Raw genomic sequence first — 26,991 nt, 5'->3', positions numbered from 1 at the left:
AGTTTTCAGGCCTTTTTGAAAGCAGGTAGACCTTTGCAGTCATGTGGTGTGGTAGTCATGGGCAGTGCAATATTGGGGTCTTGGTGTCTGCGTCCACCTTCCTTCTCTCGTTAGCCTCCTTTTTCCCCTTAATGCGGCAGCCCGGGGATACCCGGGTGGAGACAGCGTTCCTTCGGACTCCCAGGGGCACTGGTGGTCAAACGTTGGAGTGGAGCGGGGGAGCCCACTTTCCTTGGTTAATCCTTGAGCTTTTCCCAGTGCTTGTGAATTGTGGCTTTTCCTGTGATGGTTCAGGGCTGGTGTTGGCCTCTGCCCGGTCACTGGAGCAGTGAGGGACACGGGATCCCTGGCCTGAAGAGTTTTTGACGGCGGACAGTGGGTCAGGAAAATGCTCTTGTAAACTGATGTAACTTTCTCAGGTGCAAAGTGGGCGCTGGTGCCTCAGGCCTCCCGCCCTGATACTGCTGAGGTGGGGACCACTGGAAAATGGGGTTCCTCTCTGGGGAAATGTCACAGTTGCTGAGGTATCAGGCAGTGCTGGAAGCCAAAGCCATGCAGGCTGGGGAGGAATGGGGAGGCACCCCCAAGCTGGGAGGGAAAGATGGCTTGCAAACAGCCCCAAGGTCTCTGACCACATGTCTCTACAAGCAGTACGACCAGATGAAGCCAGCAGTGTTGGGGACCAGGGAGGGACATCAGTCACACAGCAGCGGCCACCACAGAACACTTTTTCGGAATGTCTGTGGCAGTTTAGATGGTCCAAAAGCATCACTGTCAAGGCTGTGGGAGAACAGAAGCTCCATTAAGGGAAATGAGCCCCCAGGTGACGGAACCGTGGGTTCTATTGATGTGCTGTCCCCTCTCTAGGTTTGGTCCACTACCCTGCCTGCCACGAGACAGCACAGGTGACAGCTGAGATGTTTTGAGAAAGTTCGTGAGATGGAGGCTGGGGCTCTGTGTGGACCTCATGAGAATACAGGCCTCTCCCCAGGAACAGTGAAAGAGGTGACTTTTTAAGACCTTAGAGATTTAAACGGGAAGGAAGGTGCCTGGGGAAGTACTGCTCCCTGGGCTTCAGCTGTTGCTAATGAACAAGCGCGTTCATAATGTGAAACCCAGGAAGTGTTGAATGTGTTTGTACTTGAGTTTCAGCCACATCTGCCAGGTATCTGAGCAAAGCAGTGTGGGGTGCAGACCACAGCTGCACCATCCCAGGCCGTGGGGACCACGGGGAGCCGGAGTGGCCTCATCTTGCTTAGAACAGGTGGTGGCGTTGTCATTCAGTCGTGTCCGACTGTGCAACCGCACGGACCGAAGCCTGCCAGGCTCCTCTGTCCCTGGGATTTCCCAGGCAAGAATGCTGGAGGGGGTAGCCACGCCATCCTCCGGGGGATCTTCCCGCATTGCCAGGCGCCTTCTTTACCACCGAGTCTTCAGTGTTAAAGCAGGTGAAGTCGGGACAAATGCCCAGGTCACAGGCAGGGTTGCTTTGCTGCCGTGAGCCCCAAGTGTCTTTGGGCTGTTCTTTTGTAGAGTAGGTGGTCAGGACCCAGAACACTACCTGGCTTTCCCCAAACAGAAACCTGCTAGGAAGTCTGGTTGGAGAGGACACTTGAACCCGTGCCTCGCTCACCCTTGTCAGGGGTAGGTGCTCTGTGGCCCCAAATTGAACTAGAGTTTTCCTGCAGTGTGACCGTTCTCTGCCTCAGACCCTCACCTCTTTCCTTCTTCCGCTTTTGACTTTTAAATTGGAGGATAATTGCTTTATAGTGTTGTGTTGGTTTCTGCCACACAGCAAAACGAATCAGTTGTAAGTATATATGTGTGTGTCTATCCCCTCCCTCCGCCATCCCCATGATTTACGATGCTTCCCCCACAGGGAGAACTGCAGGCAACCAGTGCCTCCACCTGCGGTTCCTATCTGAGGTGTGACTTAAAGGCAAAAACCAACGGAAGGTGAAATTTGCCTCATTGGTGGTTTGGTACTGTTCTGCATGTTTCTTCCTAAGGGACTGAGATCTTCGGCCTTGGCAGATAAAGAAAGAGGGCCGATGTTTCCTTTGCCTCCTGGGGCGCTTCCCTAAGGGTGTGTTGTCAGGTCGACCAGGATTCTGCTCTCTTATGGCCGGCCCCCATCTCCACCCCAGAGACCTGTGGGTGGGTGCTCCCAAGGGCTGCTGGCAGAGTTCAGGGAGACTGGGGCTTGGTTGAGTTAATGACTAGAATAATAGTGCTTTTAGTGCTTCTTGACTTTTAGCCTTTTTTCCTGTAATGCACCAGCAATCAGACTAGCCTACTGGTTAGGTGTTAGCAATCCATTTCAGCTGAGGCATGAAGCAATTTCCGAGCTGAGACCTCTGCCCTCCAGAGGACCACGAGGTGCCTGGCGACACAGGCCCACCTCGGTGTGTGTGAGCCGTGTGGTGCCAGCCCAGCAGGGCTTGCTTTACTCTCCCCCGCTGAGTTTTAGCCATCTTGTTTACTTCACAGATTTGTCCTCACCTCAGCAAAGGGAGAAAAATCTCTTCAGTTAACAAATGCCTACAACAGAAACTGGATAAACTCAAAGGAAGAGAAGACACTAGGGTCTTCTTCTTGTGGGAAAGGAGGGGATGAGGTGGGGTGCGTGAAGAGGTTAAGAGCATTTGGTACTTTGCTTGGTGGGAACAATTTAACCACAAGGCCAGCTGTAGAGGCCAGAGAAGTACCTGCTAACCCAGCCTCGGCTGCCCCCAAACTGCTAGGGCCCCTCCTCCTTGTGCTCCTTTAAGAAAACAGTAACGAGGGTCCCCCAGCCACAAGGATGGCCACGATGCTATCACTCCTTGGGTCCATCAGCTCATGGCTCACAGCACCCCAGGAGGTCCCTAACACTTCAGCTCCCCCACATCTGTACTTGCCTTCTTGCTTCAGAGCCCAGGATACGCGGCGGGGGTGGGGGAGCGGCACGCCGTGGATGGTGCCTTGAGGAGCCCTCTTCCCCTGCGGGGCGAGCAGGAGACCAGGTTAGACGCTGACAAGGCTGCTCTTCTCCCAGAGCGCTTTGGGCCGAGCGCGCTCTCACCCCGTCTCGGGCTGCCTCTGGGAGGCATCTTCCCTGTTGCCTGGGCTACAGCTGCAAGGTAAGGAACCCCACCCCACTTCAGTAAAAGAGAACAGGAAAGGCCATAAACAAGCAAAGACAGACTTGTAGTTTATTTTGTATTTTTTTTAAAATAAATACACTTTACATTAAAGAAAAAAGGCCTTTGATTTGTAATTTCCACATTGGGGAGAAAAGGAAGAAAAAAAGATTTTTGAAAAACTGAATCACAAAGAAAAATAGAGGGAGTGAACTTATATCCTAAGTTCCCTCAACTCCACAAAACCAATATCCACAATGACCTTGCTGCCCCCAAGCCGTGAAGGTGGATGAACCTAGGCATTTACTCAGCAAACAAGCAGCGCCTCCTCCCCACCTCTGGCACAAGGGAAAACAAATTAACCTGACGGCATATGAGGCAACAAAACAGGTTAAAAAAATCATATATTATATTTATAATAAAATATTCTTAATCCTTATCAATTTAAGAAACCACGATTTTCCTTTTCATTTAAATATGTGTGTAAAAATGCCTCTATATTGTTCTTTAGACATCATTTTCTTTCGTAGAAAATGAAGTGCAGGGACAAGAGACCTGGTGGATATAAGTTCATACCCTCAGTTATAAATGCCTTTTTTTTTTCTTTTTAAAGTTTTATAAAAAACTATTTCTTGTTCTTTAAGTAAAGAACATTATACAAAGAAAATATATTGTGAAATAACCCCAGAGACATGTTTGTTTTTTTTTTTTTCCCTTGAGGAAAGATATGTCCATCCTAGGAGAAGGGGAAAGCAGAATAGGGCCTAACCCCTGTTGTCTTTTTGTGGTTGTTATTGTTCTTAGAAGGACTCTCAGATTCCAGTGAGACTCTAAACCATAATTCTCTGAATGCAGGGCCAGGGCATGCAGTTCCTTAATAGAGCCCTGGGAGAGGGAAGGGAAGATGTTCTGAATTAATCTGACTCAGTTTCTCTCCTGCCAAGAATCTCTTCCACGTCGTGCTGACTCCTCACTCATTTAGAGATAAGATGATGTCATCTTCCAAATCAGAGTTGTCAGAGCTGTCGGCTAAAAGGTAAGGAGAGGAGAGACTATATTACACACCAGGCTTCCAGAAGAAAGCACCTGCATACACATTTATGCCTGAGCAAGGTTCATTACCAGATTCCAGAAAGAAGAAAACACTCCAATTAACTCCTTGGAGCTGACTCTGGAGACTGTACTATTTTGGCAGTGGTGGTTACCCCTGGGGTCTCTTGCTTCCCTTTCAAAAGACTTGGCTCTGTGGTGCCATCTTGCTTCCTAGAGGTTCCTCCTGCCTGAAATTCAAGCCCTAAAGGGACAGGCAAGCCCCCTCTGAAGCTCTTGCCCTTGGTGCTTCAAGTGGCTGCAAAGGGGTGGGGCTGAAAGGGGGGGGGGGGGTGAGTGAGCCCCAGGGGTCCTTTGGCCTCTGGAGTCCCTGGGCACAGGCTGCCAAGCCCCCAGGACCCCTACACAAAGGCAGGCTGATCCCAGTCAAAGATGACATTTCTGTTCAACTTCTCAGCCACTGTTCTCAGAAGACTTCATAAAGACACAGGTAGGCAACCTAGGATTCATTTGTCTGGAATTTCTAAATAGAATCTGCAGGGAACGTATTTCTAAAAAGATACAGGCCAGAGTGAGCAGCAACAGCAGAGAAGGGGTACCTAGAAGCTAGACCAGTAGGGAGTAGGTGTGACACCTGAAAGGTGGCACTGTGTCTCTGGCCTTCTGCCTGACCATCTGCCCACCAGCCAGTGAACAGACCACATGAATACATCCGGAAGGATTGAGGAAGAGGTGAAAGTAGGTGGTAACAGAGAGAACCCTGAAAATGACATGGATACACTGTGTAACAGTACCTAGCTCTAATATTTACTGAGTGAAGGTAAAGAAAAGGTTCTTCGTGCCCAGTTTGACTGCTCACAGCTCAGGAAGCTGTGGGACAATTTTAACAAGGTTTTCAGGGAAGTAGGCCAACAGGTCCTGAAAGCCCTGCAAATGCCCACAGGCCCTGGGGTTCCCACGAGGAGAGGGACAGCCACGATTCCAGAGAGTTCCTCGTTGGCCCTTTGCCAAGTACCTTACTCCTCTGGGGGACAGTTGAGGGAGAAGGGCATGTCCCCAAACCTTCACTCAATACAGTCTCCTTTAGGAAGACAACTGAACTGGATAAAGTGAAATGGAGAAAGTGTGCTTGTGATAAAACGAAATCCTGAAGGTAAGCAGAAGTAATGGCTGGAAAAACCAGTGTTCCTGGGTCTGACTGGGCACAAGACAGCCTGACGTCATTGGTGAGGAGTGGGGAAGACAGGATAGAGACCAGACTACTAACGGACACGGCTAAACTACAACTACGCCTCCGCAGCTTCCTTGCTGAAACAGCTCCAGGAGGTGGTGTCAGCAGGGAAAGGGGTGCCCAAGGACAGCACCGTGTCCTGGGCCCACGGCAGACCTGGGGAGAGTCCCCCTGTGTATGTGTGATCTGTGAACCCACAATGCCAGACCCACCTGCCTGAAGCTATCTTAAGCATCAGCTGCAGAGCTATTAAGAATCTTAACTCACTACTAATCAGGAGATTTTTGCAGAAACTTGACGCCTGTAGCTGGCAATTTTTGGTTTGGCTGTCCAAAAATGATTTCCGTTATTTCACTAACACCTTGCAGGTTATTACATTTCAGTAGTTACACCTGTGTGTGTGTCAGCTGCTCAGTCATGTCTACTCTCCAACTCCATGGACTGTAGCCCACCAGGTTCCTCTGTCCATGGCATTTTCCAGGCAAGAATATTGAAGTGGGCTGCCATTCCCTTCAGGACCTTCCTTACTCAGGGATCCCACGTTACAGGCAGATTCTTAGCCATCTCGAGCCACCGGGGAAGCTCACCTGTAAACCTTCTCCATCCCGTGGGTGTCATTTTCACTCTGAGTCAAGTCACTGTGGATTTTTGTCTTTGTTGGTCTAATATCCATGCTGTCTGAGTCAAAACTATATTCTAAAGAACTATCATGAGACACTAGTATATATGTCACTTGAACAATCAAGAGAAACTATCTGCATACAATTCACCCAAAAATGCAGTGTCATTTTTGAAAATTTTAACAGTAATAAATATGCATTTATAACATACAAGGCTGGGGGGGAAAACCTAATGGAGCAAAATGTGAATGATGATAATCCTAAGTTTTATAATGAACTCTTGATCATTTTTTAAGTGTGGAGCATTTTAAAAGTCTTTATTGAATTTATTACAATATTGTTTCTGTTTATAGTTTGGTTTTTTGGCTATAAGGCATGTGGGGGTCTTAGCTTCCTGACGGGGACTGAACTCACACCCCTGCATTGGAAGTATGGAGCCTTACCTCTGGATCACCAGGGAAGCCCCATCCCTTAATTAATTTTAAAATCTTGCAACTATGGATGGTGCTGTTAATTGTATCCCTCTCTAAAAACATATTTATATGTCTCTGGTCAATAATGTGTCACATGTAAGGACTAAGTGTAGCTGGATAAGGAGAACACAACCTTCTTCAAGCAAATGACTCTCAGGTACAAGGTCTGACAGCCTCAGGGGTCAGGTAAGGGACTTCTTTCTCTGCCTTCCTTAGCCTTTTCTCATCCTCCAGAACAGAGAGAGGAGTAGAGTACACACTTTGCACAAGCCACCGCGATGTCAGCACAATTCTAGAACCCAGCTTGTCATCTGTAATGGCATTTTCATGTTATAGATGCTCCCACCATGTTAAAGTAACATTCTCTGATGGACTCAGGGTTTCCCAGATTACTTCTTGGACTTGAAAGAAGGAATTTCCTAGAATAAACAGTAAAGGCTAAAAGAAGCAGTAATTTTACAGACCAAATAAAAATGTATATTAACTGAAAATGGGAAGATTAGTGATACTCTTAGGTCCAGTCAGGGGTACCAGCTGTTCCCCTGACCCACCTAATTTTAACTGAGGGAAATAAATCTGTGCCCATGTGTCACAGGTAACAAAAATGTTCAGTAAAACTTTCCTTTTTATTCCCATCAATACTGTCATTTTTCCCTTGCTCCTTAGTCCCTCTTACCTGGCGCTCTGACCATCACTAGGGAAGAGAAGTCCTCCTTGACTGAATCACCTCAACCTCCAAGTACGAAAAAGTGTAAGTTGGCAAACAGCAGATGGGCAGATACATACAAGGCACACCCTCCCAGCCCCATAAAGCGTCCTCAAAATACAACTTGGCCAAGAGGACTTAATGTAAGAAAGTCAGTCTCCTTTCAGTCAACTGCCTTCAATCCTAAGAACTTGATGTGTAAGATCCCAAAGAAAACAGATTCAGGTCACTGTGAAATAGGAGAATCACTCAGACACACAAACACACACACCCCTCACACCTACCTACATAATGCCTTTCACCCCAAGCACCAAACACCAATGACTATAAAGACCAAACATCTACTATGAAGAGGACTGCATTTGTTAGGTTTAGACCAGCATGGTTAAATTGTCTGTGAGGATGTAGATGTTCTGTATCTGTGCTATACGATACTGTAATGAGCACTTGGAATGTGGATGTGGAAATGAGGGACTGGACATCTTAATGGCCTAGGTGGTTACTGGCTACCTGGTACCTACCATGGCTGTGAGAATGCTGCCAGTGTGCTGTGTGAACAGTGGCTGGATGTCACAGGGTTACGCCCAGTCAGGCACTAGGAAGAACCAGGACCACAGCAAGCAGATGCTGCCAAACATGTCCTCTTAAAACACGGGTATAGCTGCAGACCCCTGGGACTACTAGTAGCTGGTTTACTCAGGGCCCATTAGCATACTTGGGGGTACAATCTGACTTCAGAGACATGTTCTAAACGGGAAGGACAAGCAAAACTGGAGCCTGTTCTGTAAAACGTAGAATGAGAAAGAGGGGCGGGGGGAGGAGGAATGAAACAAGCCAAAAAGAACATTTGTCCCCTAGCCTTTAGGAGGAAGTAGGCAAAAGCAGAGAGTAGGCGTTCCAACCCGCGAGACAGCCTTTATTTCCCACAGCTTTGGGAAGGAGTAGGTACAGAGCTCCCTGTGAGCAGCTGCAATTGAAAACCCAGCTCTAACCTCTTGGGAGAACTGCACTTTCGGCCTTCCAGGCTAAGGCTAATCCTCTGAATCAGGTCAACAAACTCCAGCTCGTGGGCCAAACCAAGCCCATCAGCTCCTTACTCTATAGAACAGAGCCACGTGGTTTATTTACACCTTGTCTCTGGCTGCGCTCACACTGCAACAGCAGAGATGAGTAGAGAACAGAGAATGGCCCAAAAAACCCAAATGATTTACTGTCCAGACTTTACAGAAAGTACTGACCCTTGTTTAAACGAGGTAAGACACATCTGGTGACAGACGTTAAGACAGGGACACAGCGGAACAGAGACATGAAACTACTTTTCCTCAAGGGCCTGGGCGGTGACTCGTTTCGGGCGCAGAACCCTGGCGCAGCTGCCCTCGGGGCTGGGTGGGCACAGGGGAGGGCCCTTCCCTGGCTGCCCAGGCTCACAGCGAGCCCCAGACTTACTGTCCCCCAGGATCAGTTCCACTTCCTCATCTGCATCGGAGTCTTCGTCCTCTGCGTCCTCCCCCTCCTCCAGGAGGTTGGCCAGCTCCTCGTCGGAGGGCGAGAAGTCGTTGTCGCCGTCCTCCCCCGCGTTCTCGTTGTTGTCATCCTCCTCGAGCTCGGCCTCCAGCAGCTGGTCCGTGTCCAGCTCATCCAGGTCGTCAGTGTCGTCGTCGTCCTCGTCGTCGTCTTCTTCCTCCTGCTCTTCCTCTTCCTGGTAAGAAAGCATGAGTCCATTAGCTGAGACACCAAGACCCAGTCCACCTCGGCCACACAGGGAGTCTCTCCCCAGCTTCCCGAAGGACAGCAGTGGGAGCAAGCAGTAGAGAGCGCGGTGATCCAGGTTTTAGCACAGACTTGACTCGTCAGTGAAGGCTGAGACAGGCGCACACAGGTCCCCCAAGATACGAAGGACTGCTGGCCACCCACAAAGGCGGTGCTCGTCACACAGCCTTTCCCCAAGGAAACGGATAACACACTTCACAGAGGTCTCTGCCATCAATATTCTGTTTCTAACTAATAATAAACCCAAAGGGGCTCTTCTCTCTCTCTCGCATCAACCAAACCAAATGAAATCAGTTGAGGTACTGGAATAAAAGCTTCTACCTGGAATCTAAAAAGCAGTGCTTTAATAAAACAAGAAAACACAGTTGAGTCACTGACTCCTAAGCCCTTTCAGTCCTTGTCCTCAATCTTATAATCAGGGGCAAAACCTCTGATACCGCTATCACAAGCATCCCATGATCTGAACGTCCAACGAAATAGACTTTTACCATGTATATAACCCTAAGATACAGTATTTTCTGTTAAGCCACACACTACCCCCCAGTATGCAAGAGAAACTGTCCATACTTCATTCTTAAGAGCTCTTCCCAAAGTAAGAAGATACCAGAAAACCAATGAAATGCTTGGCTCTGGGAACCCTGGGCTCTGGAAATGATACACTCTGGCATCTGCCACATTTCAGTTTTGCACTAAAATCCAAACTGTTTCCCTTCAACCAAGAGAGGACACAAGGACACCTCTGCTTTCCGAGGGATGGCAGCTGTTCCCAACATTCAATCACTAATCCTGCTGCTCGAACATCAACTGTGAGCATTGACAGCAGCAACAGGATTCTAATTCCTGCAGTAATAAAATACAAGATTCGTTGAACCAGAGCCTAATGAAAGTCACAACAGAACAAGCCATACACAGCAGAAAAAATATTTTTAAAACGTGTTTGAAAGTGCTGCTCCATGCCAATCACTTAAAAACCAAGGACACAACGTATCCAGCCACTGGTGCTCACCAGCTGCCATGTGAGCCAGGCTCGCTTTCGGCACCGTGGCTCCGCTCTACGAACCTCTCATAACCGGAGCCGCCATCTAGAGATGTTTTGCTTTACTGTTTGGCCACTGATGGAGACTTTTCAACAATTTCTGGCCGCTACACGGGAAAAACTTTAAATACCCAGTATTCCAGGTGCCTGTACAAACACATTCCATACTGGAGTGTGTGTGTACAGAACCCAGGCATCACCACACATTACTGGAGTGTGTGTGTGTGTGTGTGTGTGTACAGAACCCAGGCCTCGCCACACATCACTGGAGTGAGTGTGTGTGTGTGTGTACAGGACCCAGGCCTCGCCACACATCACTGGAGTGTGTGTGTGTGTGTGTGTGTGTGTGTGTACAGAATCCAGGCCTCGCCACACATCACTGGAGTGTGAGAGTGTGTGTGTGTGTGTGTGTGTGTGTACAGAACCAGGCCTCGCCACACATCACCTACACATCAACAGCTACTTAGCATTTATCCACTGGAAATGAACTGACAGTGCTTGGAGGAAGTAAAAATAAACTGAGGCACGGACAAGCTTCTGGCCCCAAGTACATCAGCTCATACAAATAACTGCGAAAGGAGAGAAGGGTCAAAATTCAGGGAACTAATTCAAAGTGTTCACCAGATTACAAACTCTCGCACCGCTTTTTCCAGGCATGTTTTCAGGGCCTTGGCCAAAATTAGTTCTAATTCATCAATAAAGTACCACAGTTAAAAACAAGTACATTAAAAAAGAGTATCCAGGGCCCTGGTTCTTAGGCTCTGGAACAGAAGATATGTTATTCCACATACAGACAGTACTATTTCTGACTCACAAGTGGCCATGTAGTGAATGATACACACACTCATCCCCTGTATTCAGAGTACATGACAGGAAAAGACGCCCAGGCTTTGGGATCCAACAAGCATGAGTTAGAATCCTGGCTTTGCCAATTATGTGTTGTATGAACTTGGGCAATTTATATAAACTTTAAGTGTCTCAGGATGGCATAACTTTTAAAGGCCCGCAGTTGAGTAAATAAAAGGGTAAATTGTTCACACAGGCATCTGTTATCCAGCAAGGAATATCAATCTTCATTTCTAAAAACATCAAAGCTCAGCTGATCCAGAACTAAGAAAAAACTCAAAAATCAAGAGCAATTCTAGAAAATAGGTCAACCAGTCTATTCACCATTCCAGATTCTTCCAGGAGCCTACAAACCCAACCTTAATCTTGTAGCAGAATAATTTATATTTCTTCAGCCCAGAAGGCCATGACGATAGATGTGACCGTAACAGGAAAAGGGAAATGAATGGGAAGGAGAGATCTACCCGAACCTCCAAACACATCACTTAGTCATTTATACTCTGGATTTAATGGCCAATGCTTTAACATGTATTTTGTTACACGTGGATATGACCATAAGCTCACTTTCTAACTTTTAAATCTGAAAACTGGAGCATGAAACAGAAGCTCAGATCTATCCAAAATGCTGTGGGAAAATCGAATCCTGTGGTTGAACTCAAAAGAGAGTTGAGGAAGCAATTTTAAGAGCATTCTTGCAAGTTTCAGTACCTGGTTTGTAAAATGAGGTCCTCAAGCTTCCACTGAGTGGTCAAAAAAGTGATCCAAAAATTATTACTTAATGAAAGAAACAATCTTGCTAGAATCCTGACTCAACTCCAGCCACATTTAGATCAAGGAGTATTGTTTTAATTCCCTAAGACCTCTCTTTCAGGGCTTAGAAACACGAATTCAGGGCCAGGCTGTTTTAAATAAACTGTACAGAAAGAATTTCAAAGCTCTTTCCTTCTGGGTTCCATCTTAAGTCAATTTCATGGTTACCCAAAAGCCCCAGACCTGCAGATAAACCAGCCCACTCCCCTCCTGTTCAGGGAGCGGATCAGCTGGTGCGCACTCCCTCCAGCCAAGCACGGGTGTTTCCTGACTCAACCCTAGTGTGAGAGAGAAGCCAGTCTCCCTTCCTGTTCCTGACCTCAGTCCAGCCCAGGTCCTTATTACCACACTGCACCTTTCTCATGCCCACTCCACTCACAACCACTCTCACATCTGTCTGCACCAGCTTCTCATCTCTGAAGAAATTCAGCTTCCCCAAAGCTAAACTTATCAATCCACACAGGCTTCAAACTCTTTCCACCTACAGACTCTTGAAAAAGGTAACCTGAACCCTCCCCTCCTGGCCTCCAGGTCCTCAACTTGCTCACTCATCTACTCCTTCAGTCTTCCACTCCTCTTAACACCTGACAGCCGGCTTCTGCCCACAGCACTCCACAGGAAATGGTATGTGCCCTGGAGCCAGGCTGCCTTGAAGAATCCAAACTACTGGCACCGTGTTTGACTCTGGGCAATCAACTTAGCCACAAAGGGCTGTTGTTAGAATTTAATGGGGGGAAGAGAGGATATATGTATGTAAGCTCCTTGGAAAGTCCCTGGCATATACTAAGTGGTTGGTAAGCCCGCTGCTCCTATTGTAGTAACCAGAATCTTCCTAAAGGAACATGAAGGCCTGAACAGCCAACCACAGGGCTTCTCTACAGTGACCGACACTGACCAGTACTGGCCTCTGCACTGGGCTGACAATCTTGACCTCGTCCTGACCAAACCTCCTAAGCATAAATGTTCCTACAACTTAAAATTTACTTCTGCCTTCATATTCCCTTTAAGTCATAAATCCTGAAACTCTCATTAGATAGCTCTACCCATCTGTACCACAGAAACTTACTTCTGAAACTGAGCTCAAAGCACCTTCTAAATCTAGCACCTTTTCCACACCTCTCCCAGTGACCCGATGAAGTCGTTCTCCCCTTGGACAGCTCAACACCCAGGTAACTCCCGCCACCTACAGACAGGGGCGCCCAGCACTCCTCTCGCTGCACTCACCTACTGCATTCTCCCTAATCCTGTCTACCTGCAGTCTCTAAATCTCTGTGGTCATATCCCTCCCCAGATTAAAAAACCCAGGAGAGCTCCATAATGCTGCCCAGGCTGCAGGATTACAACAGAGGCAGTGATGACTAAACAACCATTTAATGCCAACTTCTCTAAATAAATCCTAATTTCTTGTTACAGGACATGATTCAATTACACTAGTGGTTCCTACTCGTGTATGGCCATCAGAATGTGTATTCTGGAGAATGGGGAAAGTTCTCCAAAGTAAACATGCCTAAACTCTACCCAGCGTCCAGGCTGACAGAACCAATCTTTACAAATGAGGCTTCCACAGGAGGGTTTTGGAAAGGTACCCCAGGAATTGTGGTGTGCGCCATAAGGAAGAACCACTTAACAAAATGGTTCTAAGTCAGCCTCTGGCTCTAAGTCACACTTTTCTGTAGTAATATATCCTACTCCTAATGACAGAACCAAAACGGTGAATACAGGCATACCTTGTCTTTCTGCAATTATGCCTTGCAGATACTGTGGTTTCTTCGTATTTTAAAACAAACTTCCGGTTTGAAGCAACCCTGTGTCGAGCAAATCCATCAGCACTGTTTATCTAACAGCATTTGCTCACTTCATGTCTCGTGCCACATTTGGTAATTCTCAGAATTTCAAACTTTTTCATTATTATTATATTGGTTACAGAGATCTGTAATCAGTGATCTTTGATATTACAACTACCACTCACTGAAGGCTCTGATGATGGTTAGCATTTTTCGCCAATAAAATAAGCTCTATACACTGTTTTTTTTTAGACACAGTGCACACTGTTAAGAGACACAGTGCAGTGTGAACATAACACTTCTATACACTGAGAAACCAGAACACCTCATGTAACTGTGATACTGCACCACTGGCTTTAATGCAGGAGTATGGAAGTGAAGCCACAGTATCTCCAGGGTATTCCTCCACAGGTACTACCACCGACCTGCCCTCCTCCCCTCAAAGCTGCCTTGCTCTCCAGGACTTAGTATGGGTTTTTAATTAGTACAGCATTTGTTTCTAGACCATTCAACATTCTTTTTAAAGAGATGTCTATTTTTCAAGAGAAGTAGCTTTTAGCCTGTACTGCCTTCGAAAATACAACCAATCTCTTAGAAAACCAAATCTCTGGTCCTACTTTAAAAACTGTTTCTGTAAAAACTAGGATTGCTTTTTTAAAAATACAATTAAAACCTAAGCCTACTGTCCTGACACGTCAACATGTCATATTTGCAAAATTTAAACTTGTTTCTCCTTCTGACACTTGTTCTTGGTGTTAACAATCCTTAAAAGCTATAGATTCACTTCAGGATCATAAAAACGCTGTGTTTTTCTCTCCTCACCAGCAGAATCTAATTCACCTACATTTTAAATTTCTTAGGGTGGGCGGGGGGAGCTTTTCAGGAAGCCCTGACCAAGCTTACCACAGGTGTGTATCAGTAAAGACTCTTACCATCCGCTTCTAGGCAGTGGAGAACACACAGGAAGCACAGCACAGAGTGTGTCCCAGATTCCAAAACGGAGTGGAGAAAAGAAAGCATTATTCCCTTGTTTTGTTTTGTTAAAGAAATTTAAGATTAACTATAATTAGTTGAAATGTATTGGCTTTTCAAAATCTAGGAACGATGGAACAATGATCAATTCTAATCCTTGGTTTTATAATTTTCCTAAAAGCCAACATCAAAGTTGACAGAATTGATTTTTTTTTTTTAAAAAAGAACACATGTACCAAATTTGGATAATACGAGTTTTAGCAAGTGAGTAGCTTATCTGTTTTCATCAAATGCCTGAAGACTGGCAAACTGGCCGCCTCAGGAATCAAATATTTACATGTTTTAATTCAGCAACACAGTGGTACAGTTCATCCTTTGTTAATCTCCAAGCTTATTTAAACATAAAGGCAAAAGACAACCATTTTTATGGTATGTAAATTATATCAGTAAAGCTTTTGCAGTGTATGTGCTGCCGAAGCGAGCATCAATAAAGCTTTTTCAATCAATAAAAACCATTTGTATGGGCACCTTATGTTGGACCATCTTAGCACGCGGCAGCTGACCAAGCGTCTAAGTTTATTTTGCTAAGGTGAAAAGGCAAATTCAAAGGTGCCAGTCACAGGTGCCTGCACCCCTGAGCCATGTAAGTCATACCTGGAACATCTGAGAAGACCTAAGAGCAGATATCTGAACTAGGACAAAATTTTGAATAGCAAATGACATATGAAAATGAAGTCTCCAGTTTTAAAATCAGATGAAACAAAGGAAAATGAGTTTAAAAAAAAAATCAACCTGATACATGGAAGAAGTGATGAGAAATCTGAACACCTTAAGTGTTCCTCTGTGGTGATCTCGTGCTTCCACACCCTGCCACCCAAGATTCGCTTCTCATATATCACTCCACCTCTGCAAAAAGAATGAGGCCAATCCCAGTGACAGCCCCCAGCATCCACAATACTTAGCTTCTCTTTTCTTGACCTTCTCCTCAAACAGACACCAGGAATCACATGGACCCACCTGAAAGCTCCTAAAGAAGACTGCTGCCCACTCTTTTATAAACTGCAAGGACGTGGAAGAGCAGGGATAATGGTATTGATAAATAACTTCAGATAAACCCAGTTTTGCTGCACGTTTACAGTTCAACATGTAAAATCCAGGAAGATTGAGACAAAACTGCTATGTGTAGTGATCTACAGTGATGGGGGTAGTGATGTATGAACAAGAACATTAGTCTGCAGCCACCTGTACCAACAGGCGTGCTAATATACCAACTACAGCTTGACAACACCACCTTCTGTACCTACTCAAGAATAAACTACATCCTGACCCATGGCAGCTAAAGTGGAAAAGAACATGCATTAGGGAAGGTGGTGTCTAAGAAGCAGAAGGCCACAAGAATAAAAGGCCAGTCACTATTAAAACCCGACTCAAAGCAACCACACAACATTTGGAGCATCTAATACCACTTGCAAGCTCTGGAACCAAGAAATACTAGCAACACATACAAGTTCAATACTGCTGAAGTCAAGAAAACATGAAGATCCATGTCACAAATAAACCCAATAAATAAAATAAATAAATAAATAAATCCATGTGAAGATCTCTCCCTTTCACCCAAATCTCATAACTGAGATTTAAACACTGCGGGACCCTCTCATCCATGACACCAAGGACAGGCATGCAGCCCAGAAAGCATTACCAGAAACCTTTGTATTACAGGGATTTTCTGGCTGCATTTGGTAAAGTGGTTTAAACTCTGGAGCCTAATCATCCTTTAAAATAAATTCACCATTTAAAAAAATCAGTAACTCTTACATTTGATAAAGAAGTGGGGTGAGAGGGCAAACCATTGCCCCTAAAATTGAAGGGACCAACAAGCAAATACAGAGAATTACAACTTGCCACAGCATAAACCCAGAAACACAAACTTCCACAGGAACCAGTGCAAAGGTAGGAAAACCTGAACTACAAATGACCAGTGGCTGAAGACAGTTCTGAGCAATGAAAGATATTATAGGTTTTACCTCTAGGAGCTTGACCTGGTTCTCAGGGTGAATGTTAGAGAAAAATTCCCTTGTGCCTCTGGCAGGGGGGAAAGGGAAAAATAACATGAAATACATCAGAATTCTGCTCTTCCTAAGGAGGACTGCCCTCAGGAGAAACTATCTAACCAGAGCCTGATCTGCTGGGGGAAGGCCATCTGTACTACTGAAACAAAGTGGAACAAACAGATGTGTAAAGTTCACAGTATAGAGGTAGAGACTCATTAAAAGACTAGTTATAAGACCACAAAATGCTTTCCTTCCTCCACATCTTAGCACCACATTACTAAAGGCCAGCAACAGTTTTTTTATCCAGCACATCATGTCCAGCTATCAAGAAAGATGATAAGACATACTAAAAGAAAAAAAAAAGTTTAAACAGACAATGTAAGTAAGCATCAGAAACACTCAGATATGGGAGGGATTAACAGACCAGGAATTTAAACTTCTATGGTTAAGAAGTTAAGGGTTCTCTAATGGATTAAGTAGAGAGCATGCAACAATAGATGGACAACAGAAGCAGAGAATGGAAATTCTAAGAAAGAACCAAAAAGAAATGCTAGCAATCAAAAACATTGACAGAAGTGAAGAACGCCTTTGATGGGCTTTATTAGCGGATGGACACTGCTAAGGAAAGAATCTAGGAGCGTCAGGATATCTCAATAGACACCACCAAAACTCAAAAGGAAAGAGAACAAAGTGAAAAACACTGAACAGAATATCCAATAACTGTGGGATGACTAGAAAAGGCATAACATACAGGTAATGAGAATTCTAGGAGAAGAAAAAAAGGAACAGAAGAAATGCTTGAAATAATGACTGAAAATGTCCCCCAAATTAATGGTGGTCAGAACCCAAACCAAAGATCCAGGAAGCTCTGGAGAGAATAAATGCCCCCAAACCCCACACCTAGTCACATCATTTTTAAATTACAGAAAATCAAAGATAAAGAAAAAATCCTGAAATAAGCCAGAGACAAAAAACACCTTACCTGTAAAGGAATAAAAAATTACATCCCACATCTCCTCAAAAACCATGAAAGCTAGAGTAGAGTGGAACGAAATATTAAACACGTTCAGAGACCAAAACCACCAACCTGTAGCTTCATACCCAGTAAAGGTGTGCTTCGTAAGTGAAGGGGAGTTACTTTCTCAGATAAACAAAAACTGAGACATTGTTACCAGTACACTTGCTTTGTAATAAAATGTTAAAGAGTCGGACAAGTCTAAGCAATGAACACTTTCACTTTCACACTGCACAGTGTGTTAAGTGTTTGAGCAACAGTCTCTAGAAGGAATTTTTCTTTTGTTTCCTTCCACACAAAGGGGTTTTAAAATCTTATTATAACTCAGTAGTGTTATGAAAAGAGGCTCAAAGAATAAAATAAAAAAAAAAAAAAGAAATTTTTCAGAGAGAAGGAAGGTAAGGTTAAAAACTCTGGAGGGAAGCACTGGAGAAGGAATAAGTGAAGGGAGAACAAACATTTTTCTTAATTGATCTCTGTAGTAACAGTAGTTTGTTCAAAATAGTAATACCAACAATGTATTCAATTATACATGCTTCTATGTAAGTGAAATGAATGACAGCAATGAAACAAGGGACAAGAGGAAAGAATCAGGACTAAGTATTTTGTTATCCTAAGTTACTTGCACTATTCATGAAGAGCTACAGTGTTATTTGAAAGGAGACTTGGATTACCTATAAATGTATATTACAACCTCTAGGGTAATCACTAAAGAAAATGAAAAGAAAACAAAAGTATAACTAATACACTAATAAAGAAGAGAGGGGAATCCCATGAATACTCAGAGAAAACCACAAAAAGGAATTCCCTGGCAGTCCAGTGGTTAGGACTCTGTGCTTTCACTGCTGTGAGTTCGATCCCCTGGTTGGGAACGTAGGATTCCACATGCCATGCGAAAACAAAGGAAGGAAAGGAATAGGGGAGGAGGGGAGGAAGGAAGACAAGAAAGCTTAGAGTTATCAGAGACAAAGAAAGGTATTATATGGGATGTAATCAAACTATTTATATGCTTTTGCACAGCAGAATAAACCATAAACAAAAAGACAACCTACAGACCCAGAGAAAATATTTGCAAACAATGTTGACCTATTTCCAAAACATATGAAACAGCTCATATAACTCAATATCAAAAAACCCAATCAAAAAGTAAGCCGAACACCTTAATAGACATTTCTTCAAAGACATACAGATGGCCAATAAGCACATAAAAAGATGCTCAATATCACTAATTATTAGAGAAATGCAAACCAAAACTGCAATGAGATATCACCTCACACTGGTAAGAATGGCCATCATCAAAAAGTCTACAAATAATAAATGCTAAATAAAGAGGGTGTGGAGAAAAGGGAACCCTCTTTCACTGTTGGTAGGGATGTAAGCTAGTGCAGTCACTATGGAAAACAGCGTGAAAGTTCCTTTAAAAACTAAAAATTGAGTTACCATATGATCCACCTATCCCTCTCCTGGGCATATATCTGGAAAAGATGAAAATTCTAATTTAAAAAAATATATATGTGCCCCAATGTTCACTCATAGCAGCACTATAGCCAAGACACAGAAGCAGCCTGAGTGTGGCCATCAAACGATGAAAGGACAAAGACGACATAGCACATGTCCATGATGGAGTATTACTCAGCCATAAAGAAGAATGAAACATGTAATCTGCAGCAACACAGTATGATAATTTCTAGGTCCATCTAAGTGAAGTAAGTCAGAGAAAGACATCATATTAACTATGGTATCACTTATATGTGGAATCTTAAAAAAAGATACAAACAAACTTATTTACAAAACAGACTCACAGACACAGAAAACAAATTTATGATTACCAAAGCAGAAAGGATGGGAGGTGAACTAGGAGTTTGGGATTAACAGATACACATTACTATATAAAAACAGATAAATAACAAGGACCTACTGTATAAGCACAGGGAACTATATTCAGTATACTGTAATAACCTATAATGAAAAGAATCTTATACAGTATATATACTATAATAATATATAATTATATAATAAATTACATAATATAATACATATACCACTAAATATGTAAATATAATACATATAATACATATATCACTGAATATCACTTTACTGTCCACCTGAAACTAACACAACTTTATAAATCAACTATACTTCAATTAAAAAAAAACCTCCAAGACCTAAATTCCTTTCCACTCAAAAAAAACTTAAACCATACTTTTTGATTATTCAACTAAAGGAATAAAAGTCTATTAATATTTTAAGTAAGTATATAGTGAGACCACTACACACCTATTTAAAAAGGCCAAAATGGAAAACACTAACCGTACCTCATACAGGTGAGCACATGGAGCAACAGGAACTCTCACTCACTGATAGCAGAAATGTAAAATGGTACAGCCGCTTTGGAAGTTTATAAAACTAAACATACTTTTATCATACAATCCAGAAATAGCACTCCTTGGTGTTTACACAAAGGAGTTGAAAACTGATGTCTACATAAAACCTGTGCATGGTGCACAATGAGTTGATTTTTTGTTGTTGAGGTATAGTTATACAAGAGGTCTATTCTGAAGTGCCAAAACTTTATTCAAATTATGCCAGATAAACTGTGATACATCCAAACAATGGAATACTATTCAGCATTAAAATGAAATGAGTTACTAAGTCACGAGACGATACCAAACAAACTTAAGTGCATATTACTCACTGAAAGAAGCCAAGCTGAAAAGGCAACATACTGTATGATTCAACTATAAGACACTCCGGAAAGGGCAAAGCTATGGAGACAGTAAAAAGATCAGTGGTTGTCAGGGGCTGGGGGAGGGAGGAATGAATCAGTGGAGCACAGGATTTTTGGAGCAGTGAAACTACTCTGTATAATACTACAATGGGGATAGCATCATTATACCTTTGTCCTAACCACAAAATGTCCTCACCAAGATTGCACCTTAATGTAATCTATGGACTCTGGGTGATACTGATGTGTCGACCTAGGTTCACCAGTTGTAACAAATGTACCACTGTGATATGGGATGTTAATGGAGGAGGCTGTGCACACAGCAACAAGGTATTTATGGGAAAACTCTGTACCTTCTGCTCAGTTTTGCTGTGAACCCAAAACTGCTCTAAAAACTAAAGTCTATCCAAGAAAAAACAAAACTTTTGTACTAAGGATGTCATTTTCAGTAAAGTGCTTTATAAAGTAATATTTCCATGGTATCCAAGAAGAATCCTGACTCTTCATCTGCGCATGAGAAGAGGGAAAGACAAAACTGGCAAACTGCCCCTAACAGGGCCTCCCACAGAGGGAGGCACTCACTGGTGCCGCTCGGTCAAGAAGCAAGGCCTGCAGAAGGCTCTGCCCTGATCCCACTGTGACCACCAACCCCAATACATACAAGTCTCCTTCTCCTCACTCTGCTCAGAAACCCGTTTCTTGAGATTATGAATTATCTCTAAGCTTTAATAAAATGTATACTTAGCCAAGTTGGAACATTCTACCAGAGACAGTGCAGATCAAGAGAGCACACACAGAGGACTGTAAGGTGAGTCCGTTTTAGCTTGTTGACCCAGGTGACAAGGTTTACTCAGGAGGTTCATAACGTATAAAGCCCAATAGTGGAACACACACCTAAATCTCAGATTGGCACAACAAATTGCCCTTGCTTAGTCAGTGCTAAGTCCTGTCAGAAAAAAACATGAGTCATCAGCCTGTAGTATCAGACTTGCATCAAAAAAAATACTCTTAAAATTACCACTTTCAAAAATTTTACTCAAAAATTATTTTAAATCTAAAGTACAAGATGCTGGGGAAGGATGCTAACAGAAAGCTGTTCTCTGAGCCCTAAGCTCATTGAGCGCGATTTACCAAAGAACCAGGGAAGGATGAGGATGAGAGCAACAGCAAAGCAAATAGAAGGAAGTGTGTGGCCTTTAAAGAGGATATAGAGCACCAAGACCAAACACCACCACAGTGGAAGAAAAAACGGAAATGAATCCAAGATCTGGAAAAAAAACATTTTATCTATTTTATTATCTACAACAAGAAAGTAAAACTCCAGTCATTCATTTTCAACTTTATATCACTCAGCAATAAATATTTCTCAGATTTGTCTAAAGAATCAGGCCAAGAAAAAGAATGTAGTGTGAGCCTAGTAGACAGGAGAGAGCTGCTGAAACTCAGTAGTTTGAGAAACTCTTCATAAATGGCATCAACTGACATACCACACAGATAAGCACCGAGCATAACACGAGTATAAATTAAAATCCCCTATGAAAAAGGAAAAGTTAAGATTCTGTGTGACATGATACCATCTACCCACATTTTATACATGTTTAACTCAAAAACATCACTATTTTCCCTCTATCTGCAACTCCTTCTAAACTCTGAAAACAGGTTATGGCATAGAACTGAGAAAATGCAAACCAGAACTTTACAGAGATTAAGCCATTTCTGCGATACAGCTCAGCAGAGTGACGTTTCTGTTGTGTACTGACAATAAGAAAATGGGCGCCTGTCAATACTGAAGCCACACAAGGCACTGGTTCTGATGGTGAGTTCAAGGAAATCTCTAAAACAAAATCAGAGATTGCTGACCTGCAAATTAATCTATAAAGGCAACTCACAGGATCATCAGGTACTGGTTAAAGTCTTATAATAACAAAAATCTGCTTTCTTCTGAACAGTTTCAATGATCAAGGACACATTACAGGCCTTGAGAATATGCCAAGAGGTTGCAAACACCCCTATAGCAAAAATCTCTAAAAATAAATAAAGAAAAAACCCTACAGCTAAAAGCAGAAGTGCATAGTATCTATAAACAATATTCAGCAGAAAGAAATTTCCAAGACAACTGACCTGGTCCTCCTCTTCGTCTTCATCCTCTGCCAGACGCTGCCTGCCCACTTCATACAGCCTGCACACGGTGTCCATGTTCAGAGCATCCATACTGCCTTGGTTCTGAAATGGGGACACCCAGTCCACAAGGAGAAATTAGTTTTCAGAAGCCTACAACCACATGTCAGTTATGACAGACCCTCAGAGAGGGAAAGAAAAACATGAAGAGAAGGCCTGGGCAGCAAAGGAGAGGCCACCATCCCTGGAAGAACTCTGTTCCAAGGATGCTCAAGCAAGAGAGCAGCTCCTCTGAGAAAGGTCTGACAGTGAGTCCAAGATAAGAGGAGATGGGACAGTCCACACTGCTCTGTATCAGAATTTTCCTATTACTTCTCTTGGACTGTGTATCTCCCTGTCAAACGAATATATTATCACAGTCTATCACCATGAATGCATCGGTTTTAAAACACATTTTATATCAGACAAAATGCCTGGAGTATAAGTTGAAGATGATCTTAAATATCAGAATAATATCAGACAAAATGCTTGGAGTATAAGTTGAAGATGATCTTAAATATCAGAATAAAACACAGATTTCTTCTAGCTCCCTTTACCTCAATGACAGCAAGATAGCAGTCTTTGGTGTCTGTACACAGGTCAAAAATGTTCCGTTTCACATCAATTGTCGCTGGAAAACAGAATGTGACAACACTTATGATTGGACTACTGCTGTGCTCTTAAAACTAGTCTTTCTGTTCAAGGTATTCAAGGTGACTATTTATAAATATTTCCATAACTCACCTGCTTTTCCAAAGCAGAAAAATTATAATTCTCTCAGAAAATGGAGGATCTTAAATAAGGAACACCAATACAAGGCAAAATCATCAATGTCTGACACTTCACACTTACCTATAGGTTTGTAGTCAGTTGCATTAAATGTTCGGAAGGATGATCCAAAAGGGCTTTTCATCCTCTCTTCCAATAGGTCATCTTCATCATCTGCCTGCAACATAGCTAGTGGGGGGAAGTGGGACAGGGGAGCGAAACACTATTAGAATCAGAAACATCCCCTATTCACAAGTGAGAAAATATCAATGGACAACCAAGATTTCAGAGCATCCCTGTCATAAATTTCTCTCAAAGCATTTTCCTTGCATATCCAAACATCCTCAACCTCTCATCTAGATTCCAAGAACTGTTAAAGCTGAAGGTGCACAAAAATTGCAAGACAGAGAAGATTTTTCTATAAGTTCATAATGATACACATGGGTAATTAAGTCATAAAATTTCTTTGTATACAAGATTCTGTGCTCACTTCGGCAGCACATATACTAAAATTGGAATGTATACAAGATTTTATTGTCAAAGCCAGTGGCCTTTCACGATAAATCAACATTATTCTCACCAACAAATTTTGTTACCATCTGTACTACTAAAGCTTATTACCTCCATACATCACGGTCCCCGTGTGGTTGAACACCACGCGACACTGATCAAGCGCAGGAACCGTGTGTAAAAGATGGAAGGTTCGAAGGTCCCACTAGGAGGGCAGTGGTCAAGGAAAACTATTTTTCCCAAAACTTATATAGTTTCATGAGGGAAATTCTGAAATATCACGTTCTTTTCTCCCTCCATCTAGGTATTAACACTTTAAAAATCACTGAGATTAAAAAAAAAAAAAATCAATGAGATCAAGGTAAAACAAAAGCACATAGAATGTCTATTTCTGAAGAATGGCCTAAACATCTCCTATGATATCCTCAGGAGCTCCCTTTCTCCCAGTAATAGCACTTCACTTGACTCTTCTGACTGGCATCCTTCCAGAGAGAGATAAAACTCAGGGGAAGAGGGAGGCAGTAATCTGGTCACTCTTCCCAATACAAAAAGAAAAATTTTTTAAGCCAGTTAAAAGTCGTCAATGACCAATATCAGTAAGAATCCACTGAAGATTCAATAATACTTCAAACCAAAAGGAAAAAACAGGTTATTTACCTGTATGGGCACTTCAACCAGGTATTGGTAGGAAGATAAAATTATTTCTGCATTACAAGCTAGATAACAAATGGCAAGGAAGGCAGGGGTGCAAAGGATACAATCTCAGTATTAATGATGACCTCCAGCCCATTCGGATGGAAGACGCCACTGATGTTCATGTTGAACTTGTCAAACTTGTGGATGGCCTGTGCAGAGCGGACATCCCAGAGGACGCCATCATTTAACACAAGATCATCTGTAGGATTAAAGGTGGCACAGTTCCTCTTGTAGTTGTTGGCAAGATCTGGGTTAAACAGAGTCAACAGCTTGTTGCCAGTCTGAATATCATAAATCTTTAGAGAAGAAGGGGTGGGAAGAGAAAAATCAGACCAATCCATCCACTGACAAATTCAAACAGACGCTGTGTAAAATAGCTCCCCCACGCTTTGCAAAAGCCCATTAAAATCATAAAAGCCCTAATATTGAAAATAACTAAAAAATAGGAAGACCACACCCATCCAAGCAAAGTTTATGTGCTTTGAGTCCCATTTCAGGTTTTTTGAGAAGTATTTCCCACAGGTTAAGAAAATGAGAAGTAAAACGGCAACAGGGGTAAGAAAACCCTCTTCTTCTCCATCCCCCTTTCAAGAAAAAGAAAACGTTTCTAAGATTGAAACTGAGAAACTCTCCATGTGGACTAACCAACATTACTCAAAGAATACTTTTGATTAATTTTCTTATACAGGTTACTTTTCGGGGAAGGAGATCAATGAAATACCCTTTTCTCCTTAAAATCTCTCAATATACTCTTTTAGGGCCCTACAACACTGAAAGTTCCAAAGTTGTCAATGTGCAACCCATACAGAGACCAGCTCTTTCCCATCAGCTTACAGACATGCTGTAATATTTCCAATCTTTAAAAAAAAAAAAAAAAAAACACCTCTTTTAACAGAGCAACAAATAAGGAGACACCACAAGGAAACAAACAAATTCAGGTCATGGGACAAGACAACTAGCCTGGTCTCTTCAAAAGTCAATGTCATGAAAACTGGAGAAATGGTTCTTGGCTCTAAAACATTAGTGAGACATAACAACCAAATGCAATATGTGAATCTTGGCTGGATCCTGGTTCAAAAAACAAAAACAAAAACATTTGAAACCAAACACATCAGGAACAATCGGGAAAACTGAGTATGGGATGAAAATTAGATGGCATTTGGGAATTACTGTAAATTTTCTTATATTTCATAATGAGTGTGATTATGTAATAAAATGTCATTAATGCTAGGATATACACGTTATAAGATACGAGATAAAACGTCACAGTGTTTGTAACTTACTTTCAATGATTCAGAAAAACACACACATTTACACAGAAAATATTGCAAAATACTAAACTGATTAATCTAGGTGACAGTTACCAGTACTACTGCTTCAACTTATCTACTTATTTTAAAACTTTGAAATTTAGCTTGGGAGAAACCTTCCCTTCACCACTCCATACCGCCCCCACCTCAAGATACTACCCTCACACATCCCTGTTTTTCAGCAAACCATGTCAATAAACTTATCTATATTGTCTCCATCTCTCTCCTCCTGCTCTCCCGTGAACCCACTCTAATCAGATTTTCACCACAGCGCACAGAACTAGCTCCTGACATGGTTAACAATGACCTCCACATAGTTACTCAAAGATCACGTCTCAATTCTTTCTTTTTTTGTCATACCACATTGCTTATGGGATCTTAGTTCCCCAACCAGGGACTGAACCCAGGCCCTGGGCAGTGAAAGCCTTGAGTCTTAACCACTGGACCAACAGGAAATTCCCTCAATTCTCATGCTTTGCAACCTATCAGCAGTTTCTGACCCAAATCATCAATCTGTCCTCAAGAGTTCTCCCTTGCCTTCAATGGCATGTCTTTCCTGAGGTCTCCTGCTCCCTAACTGTCCACCCTCTTCGTCCTCCTTCCCAAGCTCCTGCTCATGCTGCAACCTCTAAATACTGGCCCAAGCCAGGACTGTCCTCACACTTCTCTTCTCCGGCCTCCTTAATGATCTCATCCAAGACCATGGTTCACGCTATGAACACACAGACAATGCCCACATTTCTATCTCCCATCCCAGACTTTTCTCCTGAACCCCCAATTAGTATATTCTCTATTTTAATGTCTAACAGAATCACAAACTCCATGTATCAAAAGCCCAGGGCCCAGCTGTGTCACTTCTCATTGTCTCCCATGCCCACCCAAGCCCAGTTCCACTGCAGCTCTCACGTTAGCTGGCACAATACCCTCCTAACTGGAAAGCCTCCTCTTGCTTCTCTCACAGAAACCAGACTCACACTTTAGGAATTTTACATCCAATCACATGCCTTCTTAGTCACCCTCCAGTGTCCATCTCATCCACAGGAAAAGCCAAAGGTCTTAAACAACACCCTGCTACAAGAGGCTACAGGGTATGCCCCCCACTGACTTCAGTCCTCACCCCCCCTTCTCCTTCCCGCCTCCCAGGTATGGCTTTTCCCTTGCCATTCTCAGATCACTTTCCCCAAGGTATCTGGCATGACGCCACACTTCCTTCAAGACATTGCTTAAGCATTATCCAATCACTGACACTTATTTCCTAGATGAAAAAGAAGTCCCTCACACCACCACCAAGCACTTCCTATCTCTTACCCTGCTCTCTCTACCTTGGTAGCACTCACCA

At 43.1% G+C, this 26,991-nt stretch overlaps 1 protein-coding gene across 9 annotated transcripts in view; it reads right to left on the bottom strand.

Annotated features, from left to right (window-relative positions):
• Nucleotides 1–3,170: 3,170 nt before the first annotated feature.
• The window catches only part of DCAF1 (DDB1 and CUL4 associated factor 1), a 101,038-nt gene continuing 77,217 nt past the window's right edge, over nucleotides 3,171–26,991 (bottom strand). For 7 of the 9 annotated variants that reach the window (XM_020876070.2, XM_070456006.1, XM_020876075.2 and 4 more), the window contains 7 exons: nucleotides 24,405–24,638; nucleotides 23,758–23,851; nucleotides 23,221–23,325; nucleotides 22,926–22,999; nucleotides 22,333–22,434; nucleotides 8,649–8,901; nucleotides 3,171–4,151 (listed from right to left, as the gene is read on the bottom strand). In XM_020876070.2, coding sequence (XP_020731729.1) covers nucleotides 4,093–4,151; nucleotides 8,649–8,901; nucleotides 22,333–22,434; nucleotides 22,926–22,999; nucleotides 23,221–23,325; nucleotides 23,758–23,851; nucleotides 24,405–24,638 — 921 coding nt within the window. In that variant the 3' untranslated portion in view covers nucleotides 3,171–4,092. Of the gene's footprint in view, nucleotides 4,152–8,648; nucleotides 8,902–22,332; nucleotides 22,435–22,925; nucleotides 23,000–23,220; nucleotides 23,326–23,757; nucleotides 23,852–24,404; nucleotides 24,639–26,991 lie in introns of those variants that run through there. The other 2 variants (XM_070456009.1, XM_020876079.2) reach the window with 2 other exon arrangements.

Source organism: Odocoileus virginianus, chromosome 26 (assembly GCF_023699985.2).
Source record: "Odocoileus virginianus isolate 20LAN1187 ecotype Illinois chromosome 26, Ovbor_1.2, whole genome shotgun sequence".
NCBI lineage: Eukaryota > Metazoa > Chordata > Mammalia > Artiodactyla > Cervidae > Odocoileus > Odocoileus virginianus.
The sequence above is the reverse complement of the archived record's forward strand: the minus strand, read 5'-3'. Positions and strand labels throughout refer to the sequence as shown.